We start from the raw sequence: 17,583 nt of genomic DNA on the forward strand, positions 1-17,583 counted from the left end.
ATTCTGAGACCTCATAGCCTCATCCTCAGACTGGTGAATACCCAGACAGAATCCCCAGACCCCTGCCATGAGGACCAGGACTGAGCCTGGACTTTCACCCTGGCATTCCCTCCCACACTCCCTAAACCCCAGCTTCTTAGCTGCAGGCCTCAGGCTGTACATCCCTAGCTACCCCATACATGATCCCTATCCTGCACTCCCAGGAGAGATGACCACACTCCAAACCCTGGACCGAGAGCGGCAGAGCAGCTACCAGCTCCTGGTGCAGGTGCAGGATGGGGGGAGCCCACCCCGTAGTACCACAGGCACCGTGCACATCGCAGTACTCGACCTCAACGACAACAGCCCCAGCTTCCTGCAAGCTTCCGGGGCTGCTGGCGGGGGCCTCCCTATACAGGTATGTCAAGTGGCAGGACTCTGCCCTGAAAAAATGTGAGAGGCAGTGGGGGCTCCCCACAGAGCTGTAGGTATAGGTAAGAGAGACTGGCTCTTGGAACAGGTGTGAGAGCAAGAAAGGGGCTCTGCCTGCATTCAAGTGAGGGGAACTTGACCCTGAGATAACTCAAGAACAGGAAGGACACAGCTGTAGGTGAGTTGTGTGTCCCCACAGGTACCAGATCGAGTGCCTCCAGGGACACTGGTGACGACTCTGCAGGCCAAGGATCCAGATGAGGGGGAGAACGGCACCATCCTGTACACACTAACTGGTATGGGGGTGGTGTGGAGAGAAGGGAGTTGGTGGTGATGGCATGACCTGCTGAGCTCTCACCCTTCTTCCTCTACTGTTCCCAGGTCCTGGCTCAGAGCTCTTCACTCTTCACCCTCACTCGGGGGAGCTGCTCACTGCAGCACCCCTGATCCGAGCAGAGCGGCCACACTACGTGCTGACTTTGAGTGCTCACGACCAAGGCAGCCCCCCTCGGAGCTCCAGCCTCCAGCTGCTGGTGCAGGTACGGCTGCCCTTCCTTAAATCTGTCCACTTCTCTTTGGCCACCGCTATGGGTTTCTCCAAGAGCTACACCTTCACAGAATCCTTATGCCCTCTAGTCGGGCTACTCTGACTACCCTTTCAGCTACCCAGTCGGCCAGCCCAGACCCCTTTTACACGGGTCCCACTGATTCTGTCCTTCCTCTTCGGTCCACAACAGGTGCTTCCCTCAGTTCGCTCCGCTGAGCCCCCACCAGATCCCTCAGAGCCAGACCCAGCGGCTCCAGTGCCCGTCGTGTTGACGGTGACAGCGGCCGAAGGGCTGCAGCCGGGCTCCCTGTTGGGCTCTGTGGCATCGCCGGAGCCGGCGGGGGTGGGCGCACTCACCTACACATTGGTGGGCGGCGCCGACCCAGAGGGCACCTTCGCGCTGGACGCGGCCTCAGGGCGCTTGTACCTGGCGCGGCCCCTGGACTTCGAGGCGGGCCCGGCGTGGCGCGCTCTCACTGTGCGCGCTGAGGGCCAGGGAGGCGCGGGGGCGCGGCTGCTGCGCGTGCAGGTGCGCGTGCAGGACGAGAACGAGCACGCGCCGGCCTTCGCGCGCGATCCGCTGGCGTTGGCGCTGCCGGAGAACCCGGATCCTGGCGCGGCGCTGTACACCTTCCGCGCGTCGGACGCCGACGGCCCGGGCCCTAACAGCGACGTGCGCTACCGCCTGCTGCGCCAGGAGCCGCCGGTGCCTGCGCTTCGCCTGGACGCGCGCACCGGGGCGCTCAGCGCACCGCGAGGCCTGGACCGGGAGACCACGCCCGCCCTGCTGCTGCTCGTGGAAGCCTCCGACCGGCCCGCCAACGCCAGCCGCCGGCGCGCAGCGCGCGTCTCGGCGCGCGTCTTTGTCACGGATGAGAATGACAACGCGCCCGTCTTCGCCTCGCCCTCACGTGTGCGCATCCCCGAGGATCAGCCGCCCGGGCCGGTGGCGCTGCACGTGGTAGCAAGGGACCCGGACTTGGGCGAAGCCGCACGCGTGTCCTATCGCCTGGCAGCTGGCGGGGACGGCTACTTCCGGCTACACTCCAGCACCGGTGAGTTGGGCCCGGAGGAGGTTGGGGCGAGGGAGGGTGCTGATGGGAAGAGAGTGTTGAGGTTTCCTTCCAACCTGCCCTACCGCTCACCTAGGAGCGCTGTCCGTGGTGCGGTCCCTGGACCGGGAACAGCGAGCTGAGCACGTACTGACAGTGGTGGCCGCCGACCACGGCTCCCCGCCGCGCTCAGCCACGCAGCTCCTGACTGTCAGTGTGGCTGACGTCAACGACGAGGCACCCGCTTTCCAGCAGCAGGAGTACAGCGTCCTCTTGCGTGAGAACAGCCCGCCTGGCACTTCTCTGCTCACTCTGCGGGCAACCGACCCAGACCTGGGTAAGACCTGAGGGGATGAGTGGAGAGGGTCACTGGGCAAGAAAGGGTATATTTACCCTCTGATCTCCTTCCATGCTGCCCCTCCTCAGGGGCCAATGGGCAAGTGACTTATGGAGGCATCTCTGGCGAAAGCTTCTCCCTGGATCCAGACACTGGAGTTCTCACGACTCTTCGGGCCCTGGATCGCGAGGAGCAGGAGGAGATCAACCTGACAGGTACACATTGACAGGACCCCAAAAGCCTGAGGTGTTGTAAGCACCAGTGTTACATGAGCAGAACCCCCAAACTACCCTCTAGAAGCTTTCACCTATTATAGCACAGCTTGTTATATTTTTGGATCCTTTTGGGGAGGCAAGAGTTGGGCAGATTGCAAGGTGATCTGACTTTTAGGCTGTTACCGTTGTGATCACACAAACTCTTAAATACATAATGCCACAGCTCTGTCCTTTAGAATTCCCTCAGATTATAGTGTGGCCATCTAACAGAAAAGCATATTGATAATGAGTACCATAGAGGTTAAGTGACCTATGCAAGCTAACACAGCTTGGAAGCGGTAGAGCTGGGACTTGAACCCACATCTTTTGATACCTTATTTAGTGCCTTTTCTGTCACATTACCACTAATCCAAGATACATCTTTCTTGCACTAAGTATGGGAAGTGGGGAAAAAAAAAGTCTTCTGACATGTATGTTTATGTGTGCATAACATATGTGCTTGCAGAGTGTGGAGAGATGGACATTTTCTGGTTAATATGTGCACCTGGTGAACATGTGTGAACGCTGTGTGTTGTGGGTTTATCCATGGATGGGAGCAGGCTACATATTACTGATTTTGCTTCCCCACAGTGTATGCCCGGGACAGGGGCTCACCCCCGCTGCTCACCCATGTCACAGTGCGAGTGGCCGTGGAGGATGAGAATGACCATGCCCCAACCTTTGGGAGTGCCCACCTCTCTCTGGAGGTGCCAGAGGGCCAGGACCCCCAGACCCTTACGGTGCTGCGGGCCTCTGACCCAGACGTGGGAGCCAATGGGCAGCTGCAGTACCACATCCTGGGTGAGAAATGTCCCACATTTGCTAATCTAGCACCACTTGCCCAGATTTACTCCTTGTGGGCTTATGTCAGCCTCAGTGTGTCTGGGTTTCCTTTCCCTTTCCTTGGTCTTCTGCCTTTTCAATCATGCATATATGTGTTTCTAAGTGTCTCTTTCTATGCCTCTTCAGCTCTTTATGTCTCTCTGTGTCTCTGTTTTTATTTCCTGTTTCTTTTCTTTTTCTTTCTTGTTTCTCCCTGTGGAGCACTTGTTCTCAAACTTTTTGGTCTCAGTAACCCTTAATATTTTTAATTTTTGAGAACCCTGAAGAGTTTTTGTTTATATGATATCAGTATTTATTGATTTAATAATATGATATTATAACAACCATATAATACAAATACATATGTATAATAAACACATTACATCAATATTTAGTATATTAGATATTAAAGCTGAGAAAAATCTTAAAACACCATTGTAAAACAGCCAGTGAAGTATCCTGCTTACTGTATTTCTTCATAGGCACAAAGAAATATTAGGGGTTCAAATAGTTTGTTGGACAGCAGTGAGATTGCAAAGATTATAGCAGGTGTAACTAAAAGTAAGCCAGTAAAAACTGAATGAGTCAGGGCACCTGGGTGGCTCAGTTGGTTAAGCGTCTGCCTTCAGCTCAGGTCATGATCCTGGAGTCCTGGGATCGAACCCCATGAGCCCCACGTCATCGAGCTCTTCGCTCAGCGGGCCAGCTTCTCCCTGTCCCTCTCCCTGCTGCTCCCCCTGCTTGTGTTTCCTCTCTCTCTGTCAAATAAATAAATAAAATCTTTAAAACAACAACAGCAACAAAAAACTGAATAAGTCTTTGAAAATACACGTTTATGCTCTAAACTTTGTATCTATATTCTAGAAGACATAAGAATTCGTAAGCACACATTCCATTACTATACAAGTGATGTCATCACTTGTCATGGAAGCATTTTGACTCTACATTTGTGAGATACTAAGAATTTAAAAAGGCACATAATGTTTTAGTATTGCTATGAAACTAGTTTTGATTATATACTCCCTGAAAGGAGTTCCCAGACCACACTCTGAGAACAGCTGCTTTATAGTATCTTCCTTTACCATCTGTGGTTCTCCTCTCTTCCTTTCTCCCAGTTTCTCTCCCCTCCACCCCTTCCCATTTGCTGTTGCCTATATATCACCCTCACTCCCATGGGCTGACACATCTTTGTCTATGTGCACATGTACTTCTCTGCAGATGGGGACCCATCAGGAGCCTTTGTCCTAGACCTAGCTTCTGGGGAGTTTGGCACCATGAGGCCACTAGACCGAGAGGTGGAGCCAGCATTCCAGCTGCGGATAGAGGCCCGGGATGGAGGCCAGCCAGCTCTCAGTGCTACTCTGCTTGTGACAGTGACAGTGCTGGATGCCAATGACCATGCCCCAGCCTTCCCTGTGCCTGCCTACTCTGTGGAGGTGCCTGAGGATGCACCTGCAGGGACCCTGTTGCTGCAGCTACAGGCTCATGACCCTGATGCTGGGGCCAACGGCCGTGTGACCTACTACCTGGGTACAGGTGCAGCAGGAGCCTTCCTGCTGGAGCCCAGCTCCGGGGAATTACGCACAGCCACAGCCCTAGACAGAGAGCAGTGTCCCAGCTATGCCTTTTCTGTGAGTGCGGTGGATGGTGCAGCTGCTGGGCCCCTGAGCACCACGGTACCTGTCACCATCACCGTGCGTGATGTCAATGACCATGCACCCACCTTCCCCACCAGTCCCCTGAGGCTGCACCTGCCCCGCCCAGGCCCCAGCCTTAGCACCCCGACCCTGGCTCTGGCCACTCTGCGAGCTGAAGACCGTGATGCTGGTGCTAATGCCTCCATCCTATACCGGCTGGCAGGCACGCCACCTCCTGGCACCACCGTGGACTCTTACACTGGTGAAATACGTGTGGCCCGCTCACCTGTAGCCCTGGGCCCCCGGGATCGTGTCCTCTTCGTCGTGGCCACCGACCTTGGCCGTCCAGCTCGCTCTGCCACTGGTGTGGTCATTGTTGGGCTGCAGGGGGAGTCTGAGCGTGGACCCCGGTTTCCTCGGGCTAGTAGTGAAGCCATGCTCCGTGAGAATGCGCCCCCAGGTGGGTCCTCAACCATGCCTCCCAGCTTTGTATCCCTGGATGGGCTGGGGTTACTCACTAAAAATGTCTGGTAAACTCCCTCAGTGCTCACGGTCCAACCAATACCATCTTCTCTGCAGGGACTCCCATTGTCTCCCCTAAGGCTGTCCATGCAGGGGGCTCAAGTGGACCAATCACCTACAGCATTCTCAGTGGGAATGAGAAAGGGACATTTTCCATCCAGCCGAGTACAGGTAGGGGGCAGGAGCAGGGGCTCTGTGAGAGGACAGGCTCCTGGGGGTGCTCCTCTTTGGGCCCGAGAAGGCCCTGGTTGGGGAGGGGCTGCCCTTGAGGAAGGGGCATCAGAGAGGGAGGCTCCAGGGCAAGCAAGGGCTGTCTGTGATGCTTTCTGCCTCCCCCCAGGAGCCATCACAGTTCGCTCGGCAGAGGGGCTGGACTTCGAGGCCAGCCCACGACTGCGACTGGTGCTGCAAGCAGAGAGTGGGGGAGCCTTTGCCTTCTCCGTGCTGACCCTAACCCTGCAAGATGCCAATGACAATGCTCCCCGCTTCCTGCGGCCCCACTACGTGGCCTTCCTGCCTGAGTCCCGGCCCTTGGAGGGACCTCTGCTGCAGGTGTGGGATGTGATGGGAAGATGGGGGGCAGGGCTGGCTAGACTTGTCTGTGGCCAGCCCAGTGCCAGCAGCCTCCTCCTCCCACCAGGTGGAGGCAGATGACCTGGACCAAGGCCCCAGTGGACAGATCTCCTACAGCCTGGCCGCATCCCAACCAGCACGGGGTTTGTTCCATGTAGACCCAGGCACAGGCACTATTACTACCACAGCCATCCTGGACCGTGAGATCTGGGCTGAAACACGGTAAGGCCTGGCCCTGTAGGTTCCAAGACCCCATCCTGGCTCCATCCAGTTTCAAGCCCTGCCCTGAATCCCTCTCAATCTCTAGGCCACATCCTGAGTCCCCCAGGCCCCCAGGCTGTCGTGAGTCCTCCTAGCCCTGCCCAGGGTTTTCCCTTATCCCCAGGCCCCACCTCTGATTGTGCTCTGTGTCCAGGCTGGTACTGATGGCCACAGACAGAGGAAGCCCAGCCCTGGTGGGCTCAGCTACCCTGACGGTGATGGTCATCGACACCAATGATAATCGCCCCACCATTCCCCAGCCCTGGGAGCTCCGAGTGTCAGAAGGTGAGGGCTCGGGAAAGTGAGAGGTAGAGAGGGTGGTAGGGCAGCCCTTTACCCCACCCTGGGGCTCCAGGGGTGTCTTGGACCATGCCAAACACACTTGTCCCATGTATTGCAGATGCACTTTTGGGCTCAGAGATTGCACAGGTAACAGGGAATGATGTGGATTCAGGACCGGTGCTGTGGTATGTGCTGAGCCCATCTGGACCCCAGGATCCCTTCAGTGTAGGTCGCTATGGAGGCCGCCTCTCCCTCACGAGCCCCCTGGACTTTGAGCAACGTGACTGCTATCACCTGCAGCTGCTGGCACATGATGGGCCTCATGAGGGCCATGCTAACCTCACAGTGTTTGTGGAGGATGTCAATGACAATGCACCTGCTTTCTCACAGAGCCTCTACCAGGTACTGATGCCCCCAGCTGACCCCACACCTGGGCCCAGGGTTGTTCATGTTGGAAGGAAGTGGCAAGGCTAGAAGTGTCTGAGGTGGGCTGGATGTTGGAACTGACCTGAGGATGGAGCCCTGGGGATGGGAGGGTCCCATCTCAAACCAGCCTTCCAAGTCCTAGGAGCTATGTCCAGGTTCTTCATCCTGTGCCCAGAAATGGAGGAAGGTGGGCAGTTTGAACACTGAGTATGGGCTTCAAGCTGGCATGGATGCCAAGCAGGGCTCATGGGACCAAGCTCCAGAACATAGGCTGAGTGGACAATAGGGCAGCTGGGAAACAGCCATAAACACTTGTCCTCACTCCTCAGGTGACACTGCTTGAACACACACCTCCAGGCAGTGCCATTCTCTCCGTCTCTGCCACTGACCGGGATTCAGGTGCCAATGGTCACATTTCCTACCACCTAGCTTCCCCTGCTGAGGGCTTCAGTGTTGACTCCAACAATGGTACGTCCTTCCCAGGATCTGACCCCTTATCTTTGACCATGATGGGCCATATTTTCACTCCATTCCTAGAATTTGCCTGAATTCTTAACTCCTGGATCTCTGACCCAGTGAGAACATTTTCCCTCCTTTGTCTCTGTTTTAAGCTCTGTCCTGACTGCATGTCCAGAAGCCATTTCGTGAATCCTGGAGACCATTCCATAAATTCCCAGCACATAGGCCATTCCCTGGAGTCTGACTTCCAAGGCCATTTCTTAGGCCCCCCAAAGGATCACCCCTGTACTCACCTACAGCGTCTGCTGAATGCATATTTCTCTCCATTCCCTTCTCATCTCAGGGACTTTGTTCACAACAGTGGGGACAGTGGCCTTGGGCCAGGAGGGGCCAGGAGTGGTGGACGTGGTGCTGGAAGCACGAGATCATGGGATGCCAGGACGGGCAGCAAGAGCCACAGTGCATGTGCAGCTGCAGGACCAGAACGACCACACCCCCAGCTTCACATTGCCACACTACCGTGTGGCTGTGACTGAGGATCTGCCCCCTGGTTCCACCCTGCTCACCCTGGAGGCCACGGATGCCGATGGAAGCCGCACCCATGCCACCGTGGACTATAGCATTGTCAGTGGCAACCGGGGCCGAGTCTTCCAGCTGGAACCCAGGCTGGCTGAGACTGAGGAAGGTAATGGACTAGGCCCCCGGGCACTGGGCTGCCTGGTGTTGCTTGAGCCTCTAGACTTTGAAAGCCTAACGCAGTACAACTTAACTGTGGCTGCAGCTGACCGGGGGCAGCCTTCTCGCAGTTCAGCCGTGCCTGTCACCGTCACTGTGCTGGATGTCAATGACAACCCCCCTGTCTTCACTCAAGCGTCCTACCGCATGGCGGTTCCCGAGGACACACCTGTTGGAGCTGAGCTGCTGCATGTGGAGGCCTCTGACGCTGACCCGGGTCCTCATGGCCTTGTGCGTTTCACCCTTAGCTCAGGCGACCCTTCTGGGCTCTTTGAACTGGATGAGAGCTCAGGTGCCTTGCGACTCGCCCGCCCCTTGGACTGTGAGACCCAGGCTCGACATCAGCTTGTAGTGCAGGCTGCCGACCCTGCTGGGGCACACTTTGCTCTGGCACCAGTGACCATCGAGGTCCAGGATGTGAATGACCATGGCCCAGTCTTCCCACTGAGCTTGCTCAGCACCAGCCTGTCAGAGAACCAGCCTCCAGGCACTCTTGTGACCACTCTGCATGCGATTGATGGGGATGCTGGGGCTTTCGGGAGGCTCCGCTACAGCCTGTTGGAGGCCGGGCCAGGGCCTGAGGGCCGTGAAGCATTTGCACTGAACAGCTCAACAGGGGAGTTGCGGGCACGAGTGGCCTTTGACTATGAGCACACAGGAAGCTTCCAGCTGCTGGTGGGTGCTGCGGATGCTGGGAATCTCTCAGCCTCGGTCACTGTGTCCGTACTGGTGACAGGGGAGGATGAGTATGACCCAGTATTCCTGGCTCCGGCTTTCCACTTCCAGGTGCCAGAAGGTGCCCGGCGTGGCTACAGCCTGGGTCATGTGCAGGCCACAGATGAGGATGGAGGTGCCGATGGCCTGGTGCTCTATTCCCTTGCCACCTCTTCCCCCTATTTTGGTATCAACCAGACTACAGGTGCCCTGTACCTTCGAGTGGACAGCCGGGCACCAGGCAGCGGAACAGGCACTTCTGGGAGTGGAGGCCGGACACGGCGTGAGGCACCACGGGAGCTGAGGCTGGAGGTGGTGGCACGGGGGCCTCTGCCTGGTTCCCGGAGTGCCACAGTGCCCGTGACTGTGGATATCACCCACACTGCACTAGGCCTGGCACCCGACCTCAACCTGCTATTGGTGGGGGCTGTGGCAGCCTCCCTGGGAGTTGTGGTGGTGCTTGCACTAGCAGCCCTGGTCCTAGGGCTGGTGCGGGCCCGTAGCCGCAAGGCTGAGGCAGCACCTGGTCCGATGTCACAGGCAGCGCCCCTGGCCAGTGGCTCTCTGCAGAAGCTAGGCCGAGAGCCACCCAGCCCACCACCCTCAGAGCACCTCTATCACCAGACTCTCCCCAGCTATGGTGGGCCAGGAGCTGGAGGACCCTACCCCCGAGGTGGCTCCTTGGACCCTTCACACTCCAGTGGTCGAGGCTCAGCAGAGGCTGCAGAGGATGACGAGATCCGCATGATCAATGAATTCCCACGTGTGGCCAGTGTGGCTTCTTCCTTGGCTGCCCGTGGCCCCGACTCAGGCATCCAGCAGGATGCAGATGGACTGAGTGACACATCCTGCGAGCCACCTGCCCCTGACACCTGGTATAAGGGCCGCAAGGCAGGGCTGCTGCTGCCAGGTGCAGGAACCACTCTGTACCGAGAAGAGGGCCCACCAGCCCCTGCCACAGCGTTCCTGGGGGGCTGTGGCCTGAGCCCTGCACCCACCGGGGACTATGGCTTCCCAGCAGATGGCAAGCCATGTGTGGCAGGTGCACTGACAGCCATTGTGGCTGGTGAGGAGGAGCTCCGTGGCAGCTATAACTGGGACTACCTGCTGAGCTGGTGCCCTCAGTTCCAGCCACTGGCCAGTGTCTTCACAGAGATTGCCCGGCTCAAGGATGAAGCTCGGCCATGCCCCCCGGCTCCCCGTATTGACCCACCACCCCTCATCACTGCTGTGGCCCACCCAGGAGCCAAGTCTGTGCCCCCTAAGCCAGCCAGCACAGCAGCAACCCGGGCCATCTTCCCACCAGCCTCTCACCGCTCCCCCATCAGCCACGAAGGCTCCCTATCCTCAGCTGCCATGTCTCCCAGCTTCTCACCCTCACTGTCTCCTCTGGCTGCTCGCTCACCCGTTGTCTCACCGTTTGGGGTGGCCCAGGGCCCCTCAGCCTCAGCACTCAGCGCAGAGTCCGGCCTGGAGCCACCCGATGACACAGAGCTTCACATCTAGCTGTGGCCCAGGCTGGGCCCCGACCTGGGATGCGCACAGCGTCCCCAATGCAGGCCCCATCTGAGCCTGCCCTGGGCAGCCTCGGACCATGATTGACCACGGGGGAGGCCAGCTCCCCATCCTAAACCCCTCCAGTGAGGGTAGGTCCCACATCTCACCCGGCCCCATCAGAGCACAGTGCCACAGAGGCTCTGTTGGGCACTGACCTGGGGCCAGGTCCAATGCGGGGAGAAATACGAAGGAGGCAGCAGCCCTGGGTTCTCCTCAGTGAGGGCTTCCTGCCCTGCACCAGCACCCTGAGGTGGAGCTGAGACTTTATTTATTGGGGGGTAGGGGGATGGGGGAGGTCCCTCCAACCTATTTGGGCCCAGCTCCTTTGGGTTCCACTGACACCCCTGCCCCTGCACAGAACCAAGTGCCAATTCTCACTCTGGAGCCTTAATAAACTGCAGTTTGTATCCAGTGTCCGGCTGTATTCTGTGGGGGCCGTGGGGCCGGGGGATGATTGCCAGGCATCTGATACATTGTGGACACCTCAGGGGGCACAGAGGGGTGGTGGACACAGGCATCCAGGGTGGGGATGGCACTGGGAGCCCAAGCCTAGCCTGAGGCTGAGTGTCACATGTCTGCAGTTGGCCTTTCCTACTCACAAGGGCTGGGAAGCCAGACAGAAGGCAGACAGCAGGGGCTTCCTTAAGGCACTGACATAGAGAGGGATTGGCTGGGTGAGGAAAGATCTTGGGGATAGCCAGCTCTAGGCCTGAGGGTCCACATAGAACAAGAGCTCACGTCTCTTGAGCCTTTGCCACACCAGGCTCTCCGCTGAGCGGTGTGCCTGCTTTATCTCTGTACATGTTCACTGCAATCCTGTGAGGCAGAGCACTTTAAATACAGCCGCTTCTGTATTCTAAATGAAACCTAGGCTCCGAGAGGTTGGGTGCTTTCCCGATATCATACAGCTAAGGAGGAACCCTGGTCTTTGGGTCTGTGTGCCCCAGGGCCCCTTCCTTAAGCACTGCCCTATACCCCTTGGTGAGTGCCAGCTGGACTCCGGCAGCCGGGGCGGGGGTGGGGGGCGGTGGGGGGGTGGGGTGAGGTTTGGAGCCCGGGACGAACCCAGTGCGGGCGGGGGTCGGGGAGGGGTGTCTGGAGCCCGGACGAACCCAGTGCTGGCGGGGCCGCAGAGGAAGGATCGGGCGGCAACCCCACCCATCTCCAGCATTTAGGACCACCCATTTGAAGGAGGAGCCAGCACGGGCACGAGTTTCCCCGCAGCCGCGTGGTGGTGGTGCTCGCGGTAGACTATAAGGCTCATGTGATCTGTCACATGACAGCGGATCTCCAGAAAGGCAGAATGAGACTCCGAACCTGGTAAGAAATTAGGGGGCCCCGGGAGGAGGGGGTCAGGTTGGAGGGTAGGAATACAGTGGCAGCCCGGCCCCTGCTGAAACCCGCCTGCCGCCTCTGCAGCCTCGTCGGGCTCCTTGCCCTCTTCGTCGCTGGCCAATGCAGTTATAGCCCGGAGCCGGACCAGCAGCGGACGTGAGTTGACTTAGCACAGACCGCCCCCTTCCCTATGCCCTGTCCTATGCCCACTGTCTTGGTCCAGCCTCCCTCACCCCTTTACCAGCTCCTGGTACCCACTCCATAGTCTTATCCCCAGGTTCCCAGGCTCAGTCCCCAATCATTCACCTCCTGTGAGCCGTATCTGCCCCTGGGATCCTACCCCAGGTCTCAGCCCCTAATCCTGAACTTTCCATGACTAATATTTCCCATCCCCACACTAACAAAGGCCATGTTCCTGACCTCTGACCCTGCAGGTTGCCCCCAGGCTGGGTGTCCCTGGGCCGTGTAGACTACGAGGAAGAGCTGAGTCTCACCTTTGCCCTGAGACAGCAGAACGTGGAAACGTTGTCGGAGCTGGTGCAGGCTGTGTCGGATCCTGGCTCTCCTCGTTATGGTGCCTATTGGAATAGGGACTGGGGCTGGGAAGTGGGATGCAGTGAAGGGACTCCAGGGCTGGGCTAAGTGTGGGATGGCGCACATAACATCAGGGTCATGCCCTTGGTGCCTAGGGAGGTGGTGATATAGGACGGTTGAATGGCAGTGGCCCTCATTGAAGAGTTTCTGAATAAAAAAAAGTGAACAGGAAATAAACTGTCTAAAACTCACTCAAATTCCTTCCCCCAAAACTCCCCACCTATGTTTATCAGGCTAGAAACCTGAAAGTTAAGAGCACAGGCTGTGTGATCAAATCTGGATTCAAATTCTGCTACTACTTACCAGACACATGGGACGTAGTATCCAGTACAGATAGGTACTCATCAACTCAAATTCCTTCCCCACCCTCAAACCCATGCCCGTTTCCTCCTCCAGTCAGACTCTAGAGCTATCATCGCCAGTTCTGGTTCTGAAAGAGCCTTTGGAGTCCTATGCTTTCTACCATTGCTTGTTACCGCCCACCATTTGTTTATTCTTGCACCCAGACTGCTGCCCAGTCTGGAGTGGTTCACCCCACTCCCCACCCTGCCCCCTACTCTGCTCCCAAACAGTGTTCTGTTCCAGTGGTCATGCTGGATAGTGTCCCTCCCCTGCATGAAGCCCTTCATGGTTGGGTGGCAGTGGTATGTGTGTGAGGGGGCAGGCTCAGATTCACCCTGGAGCTGTGTACATGGCACTCTGTAGGAAAATAGTGACTCACCATCACGTTAAGCTTAAAATCAACAAGTACGAAGACTGGAACTGAATTAGATGTCACTTTATAATTGGTTCTGAAAGTTTTGAGAACTTATACTGGAAATAAACTTAATATGGGAAATTTTAATTTTTAACCTCATTTGTTGCTTATGATTATGGCAATACATATTCTGATGCAGCATTTGCAACCTTCTGGCCTTTAGGGTAAATCCATATTTCTGGCCATGACATTCCAAGTCTCCCTAGCCTTTTCTTCTCCTGGCTCCCAAATATAGCTTGCACCTGCACAGCCTGCCTTTTTGCTAGAAGGTTCCCACCTATCCCTCAAGACCCTGTACCAGGTTCCCTGGGAAGTCCCAATGTCCTGGCTGAGGTCCAAAATGGGCAACTTGGAAAAGCAATGAATGAAGTCAAGATCCTCTACTGAATCCCTGCAGGAAAATACCTGACCCTAGAGGATGTGGCTGAACTGGTCCGGCCATCACCACTGACCTTCCGCACAGTCCAAAAATGGCTCTTGGCAGCTGGAGCCCGGAACTGCCACTCAGTGACCACACAGGACTTTCTGACTTGCTGGCTGAGTGTCCGGTGAGAGGGAAGGATTGCCCCGTGGAGGGTACCAATCATCCCATCAGGGAGATGAGTCACCCCAATGGGAGAGAGCTGAGAAGCTGGTGGGAGCTTGTGGGTGAGAGCTAACACACAGGGAGACAAGGATGAGCAGTAATGCTCAGGTAGCCTCCTCTGCTCTGGTCTGTGCTGCTTTCTGACCTCTGTTCTCTGATCTCTGACCTCCAGACAGGCAGAACTGCTGCTCCCTGGGGCTGAGTTTCATCGCTATGTGGGGGGACCTGCAGAGATCCATGTTATAAGGTCCCCACGTCCATACCACCTGCCGAAGGCCTTGGCCCCTCATGTGGACTTTGGTAACACCCAGTGGGGTCGGTGGGGTTTGAAGCAGGCAGAACCAGGGGCTGGAAAAGTTTAGGTGCCATGGGGGGGTTTGGGGTGGGATCAGTGGTAAAGTGGGGGTTGGTGTCTAAAAGATCTCCTCCTCAAGCCTGACCCCTCCCCACAGTGGGCGGGCTGCACCGCTTTCCCCCCACATCATCCCTGAGGCAACGCCCAGAGCCACAGGTGTCAGGGACTGTTGGCCTGCACCTGGGGGTGACCCCATCCGTGATCCGTCAGCGATACAACTTGACAGCACAAGACGTGGGCTCTGGCACAACCAACAACAGCCAAGCCTGTGCCCAGGTGAGCCGGACAGAGAGCTCCAGGGTCCTGACACTCTACCCAAGATGCCTCCCCAGGCTGGGGCTTGCTTTCTCACTCCTCCCCTGGGTCCTCACCCCCTATCTGGAATAGTGTCCCCTGGCCTGACCTTGGGGCTGCATCCTCTGACCCATGATACCTGATCTGAATCCTTCTGTAGTTCCTGGAGCAGTATTTCCATGACTCGGACCTGGCTGAGTTCATGCGCCTCTTCGGTGGGAAATTTGCACACCAGGCATCAGTAGCCCGTGTGGTTGGACAGCAGGGCTGGGGCCGGGCTGGGATCGAGGCCAGTCTAGACGTGGAGTACCTGATGAGTGCCGGCGCCAACATCTCCACCTGGGTCTACAGTAGCCCTGGTACTGCCAAGGGGACTGGTGGGTGGGGAGAGGGGTGGTCGTGAGTGGTGCTCACTGCTCCCTCAAGGGAATCCCATGAGCTAGAGGGAGACCGTGACAACCTCCCAAAGGACCACCCTTGTGCTCCTCCCCTCCCCCCAAATCCAGGCCGACATGAGTCACAGGAGCCCTTCCTGCAGTGGCTCCTGCTGCTGAGTAATGAGTCAGCCCTGCCGCACGTGCACACCGTGAGCTATGGGGATGACGAGGACTCCCTCAGCAGCGCCTACACCCAGCGGGTCAACACGGAGCTCATGAAGGCGGCCGCTCGGGGTCTTACCCTGCTCTTTGCCTCAGGTGACCTCCTACTTTAAACTTAGACCCTACCTCAACTCAGGAGTTTTGACCCCATGGGGACCCTTGTGATTGCTGACTTAACAATCTGAACTCAGTAGGGACCACTGATCTGACCTCTAAACTCAGACCTCTTGCAGTAATGACTAACTCTTGAATTTCTTCTCTGACATCTGAACCCACATATCAAGCTCTGACCAATTAATCTGAGTGCTAAACTTGGTCTTTCTCCCAGGTGACAGTGGGGCTGGGTGTTGGTCTGTCTCTGGAAGACACCAGTTCCGTCCCAGTTTCCCTGCCTCCAGGTAAGCACCCCAGCCCACTACTTACCTGTGACCACCAATCTTCATCTACGGCTGCATGATCTAGAACTTTGCCTTGACCCCACCAGGTGCTCCTGTAGCTAAGACCTCAGTTTAACCAGCTCTGGTTGCTGCATTCCCTTCTTCCTACATGTCTAGGCCCCATGGCTTCTGAGTGGAATGCAGTTCCCAGTATTCCTCTTCTCAGTTCCCAGGCATTTTAGTAGAAGATTTGGTGAATGTTCTATAGACAAAAGTGTGCACTGTCACCTCAGGCCATGCCTTGAGGGCTCAAAATCTCTTAGTCTTTCTCATGTACCTGCTTCCCCACAGAGTCCAGCCCTTCTAGCAAAGCGAGCCCACACTTACCCATCTCCACACATTTTGGAAGTCCCCTTGGAACCCATACAATGTGAGTGCTGTTTTCTGCTTTCAGCCCCTATGTCACCACAGTGGGAGGCACATCCTTCCAGAATCCATTCCGAGTCACAAATGAGATTGTTGACTACATCAGTGGTGGTGGCTTCAGCAATGTGTTCCCACAGCCTTCATACCAGGTATGTGTATGTGTTTGTATGGATGGATGGGTGGGAGGGATCCTCAGTTCAGCAGACAATACTCACTCAACAACATCTTTCAGGAGGAAGCTGTAGCCCTGTTCCTGAGCTCCAGTCCCCACTTACCACCATCCAGTTATTTCAATGCCAGTGGCCGTGCCTATCCAGATGTGGCTGCACTCTCCGATGGCTACTGGGTGGTCAGCAACAGGGTGCCCATTCCATGGGTGTCTGGCACCTCGGTAAGAATCAGCCTGGCTCCAAGCCCCCACTCAGGAACTATTCTCACCCTCTACTAAGACCTTGCACCCAGAACCCCTGTCTCCTCAGAGACCTCTGATCCTTTCAAACATCCCTCCCCCAAATCCAATCACTCTGAACCCCTAACTTCTACTTACACCCTCACTCTTATAGGCCTCTACTCCAGTATTTGGTGGGGTCCTGTCCCTGATAAATGAACATAGAATCCTCAGTGGCCGCCCCCCTCTTGGCTTTCTCAACCCAAGGCTCTACCAGCAGCGTGGAGCAGGACTCTTTGATGTGAGTATGGAAGGGAAGGGTGTGGACATTTTCATGAATATGGGGAGTGCAAAGATGAACTTGAGGGCAGTTCTGACGGGGTCCTGAAATGTAAATACAAGGTAAGGGGGCTTAGTCTGTTAGTACTGGTACAGACAGGCCCAGATCTGATATCCACCTTCTCCCTAGGTAACCCATGGCTGCCATGAGTCCTGTCTGAATGAAGAGGTGCAGGGTCAGGGTTTCTGTTCTGGCCCTGGCTGGGATCCTGTGACAGGCTGGGGAACACCCAACTTCCCAGCTCTGCTGAAGACACTAATCAACCCGTGACCCTTTCCTGCCGGAGAGCGAAGCTATCCCCTGCCCCATAGCTGGTGGCTTGGTCCCTTATTCTGCACTGTTGGAAGCCCTGCTGAACCCTCAACCATAGACTGCTGCAGACAGCTTATCTCCCTAACCCTGAAATTCTGTGAGCTTGACTTGACTCCCAACTCTACGCTGCTCCACCATGCTCAGGTCTCCCTACTCCTGCCTCATGTTTCTCTATAGATGCTATAACTAGTATTGTTTGGGACCCCCCAAACCCCCCTATTTTTTTTTAAATATTTTGTTTATTTATTTGACAGAGACAGAGATAGCGAGAGCAGGAACACAAGTAGTGGGAGTGGGAGAGGGAGAGCAGGCTTCCCGCCAAGGAGGGAGCCCGATGTGGGACTCGATCCCAGGACCCTGGGATCATGACCTGAGCCGAAGGCAGACGCTTAACGACTGAGCCACCCAGGCACCCCCGAACCCCCCTATTTCACTCCCCCCCATTTCTTTTTCCTCTTTTCAACCAGGCTTTTTCGAAGAGTTGTCTATGCTCTCTATGTACACTGTTTCACTTCATGTTCTCTCCTCAGTTCACTGCAGTGAGACCTCTGCTCTCACTTTTTCCCTCTTTCCTCCCCTGACAATGACAGCAATGGCCGTCCTGCTGCTTCATCCAGTGCACTCTTCCCAG

At 56.4% G+C, this 17,583-nt stretch overlaps 2 protein-coding genes across 2 annotated transcripts in view; both read left to right on the top strand.

Moving 5' to 3' along the window:
* DCHS1 (dachsous cadherin-related 1) overlaps nt 1-10,996 on the top strand; it is a 33,693-nt gene extending 22,697 nt beyond the window's left edge. The window contains exons 7-21 of the mRNA XM_081798676.1: nt 204-397; nt 611-707; nt 793-950; nt 1,149-2,013; nt 2,108-2,347; nt 2,437-2,562; nt 3,193-3,402; nt 4,642-5,520; nt 5,640-5,753; nt 5,923-6,134; nt 6,223-6,377; nt 6,571-6,701; nt 6,817-7,100; nt 7,454-7,592; nt 7,927-10,996. Of these exons, the coding sequence (XP_081654802.1) occupies nt 204-397; nt 611-707; nt 793-950; nt 1,149-2,013; nt 2,108-2,347; nt 2,437-2,562; nt 3,193-3,402; nt 4,642-5,520; nt 5,640-5,753; nt 5,923-6,134; nt 6,223-6,377; nt 6,571-6,701; nt 6,817-7,100; nt 7,454-7,592; nt 7,927-10,538 (6,416 nt within the window). The 3' untranslated portion in view covers nt 10,539-10,996. The remainder of the gene's footprint in view (nt 1-203; nt 398-610; nt 708-792; nt 951-1,148; nt 2,014-2,107; nt 2,348-2,436; nt 2,563-3,192; nt 3,403-4,641; nt 5,521-5,639; nt 5,754-5,922; nt 6,135-6,222; nt 6,378-6,570; nt 6,702-6,816; nt 7,101-7,453; nt 7,593-7,926) is intronic.
* A 756-nt stretch (nt 10,997-11,752) lies between these two features.
* Nucleotides 11,753-17,105, top strand: TPP1 (tripeptidyl peptidase 1). The gene is made up of 13 exons (XM_006752199.3): nt 11,753-11,909; nt 12,009-12,080; nt 12,359-12,498; nt 13,673-13,823; nt 14,034-14,161; nt 14,314-14,492; nt 14,671-14,869; nt 15,017-15,205; nt 15,438-15,507; nt 15,941-16,061; nt 16,145-16,303; nt 16,476-16,601; nt 16,770-17,105. The coding sequence occupies exons 1-13, from the start codon at nt 11,866-11,868 to the stop codon at nt 16,908-16,910; spliced, it is 1,719 nt and encodes a 572-aa protein (XP_006752262.1). The 5' UTR covers nt 11,753-11,865; the 3' UTR covers nt 16,911-17,105.
* The last annotated feature ends 478 nt before the right edge of the window (nt 17,106-17,583 follow it).

The sequence above is a fragment of the Leptonychotes weddellii genome, chromosome 11 (genome assembly GCF_054177405.1).
Source record: "Leptonychotes weddellii isolate Sample4059 chromosome 11, ASM5417740v2, whole genome shotgun sequence".
Taxonomy (NCBI): domain Eukaryota; kingdom Metazoa; phylum Chordata; class Mammalia; order Carnivora; family Phocidae; genus Leptonychotes; species Leptonychotes weddellii.

Coding starts and splice junctions, on each gene's coding strand:
- TPP1 (XM_006752199.3), top strand. CDS start 11,866: ATGACAGCGGATCTCCAGAAAGGCAGAATGAGACTCCGAACCTG. Junction 15,206..15,437: donor TACCCTGCTCTTTGCCTCAG/GTGACCTCCTAC, acceptor TCTTTCTCCCAG/GTGACAGTGGGGCTGGGTGT. Junction 15,508..15,940: donor CCCAGTTTCCCTGCCTCCAG/GTAAGCACCCCA, acceptor TTCTGCTTTCAG/CCCCTATGTCACCACAGTGG.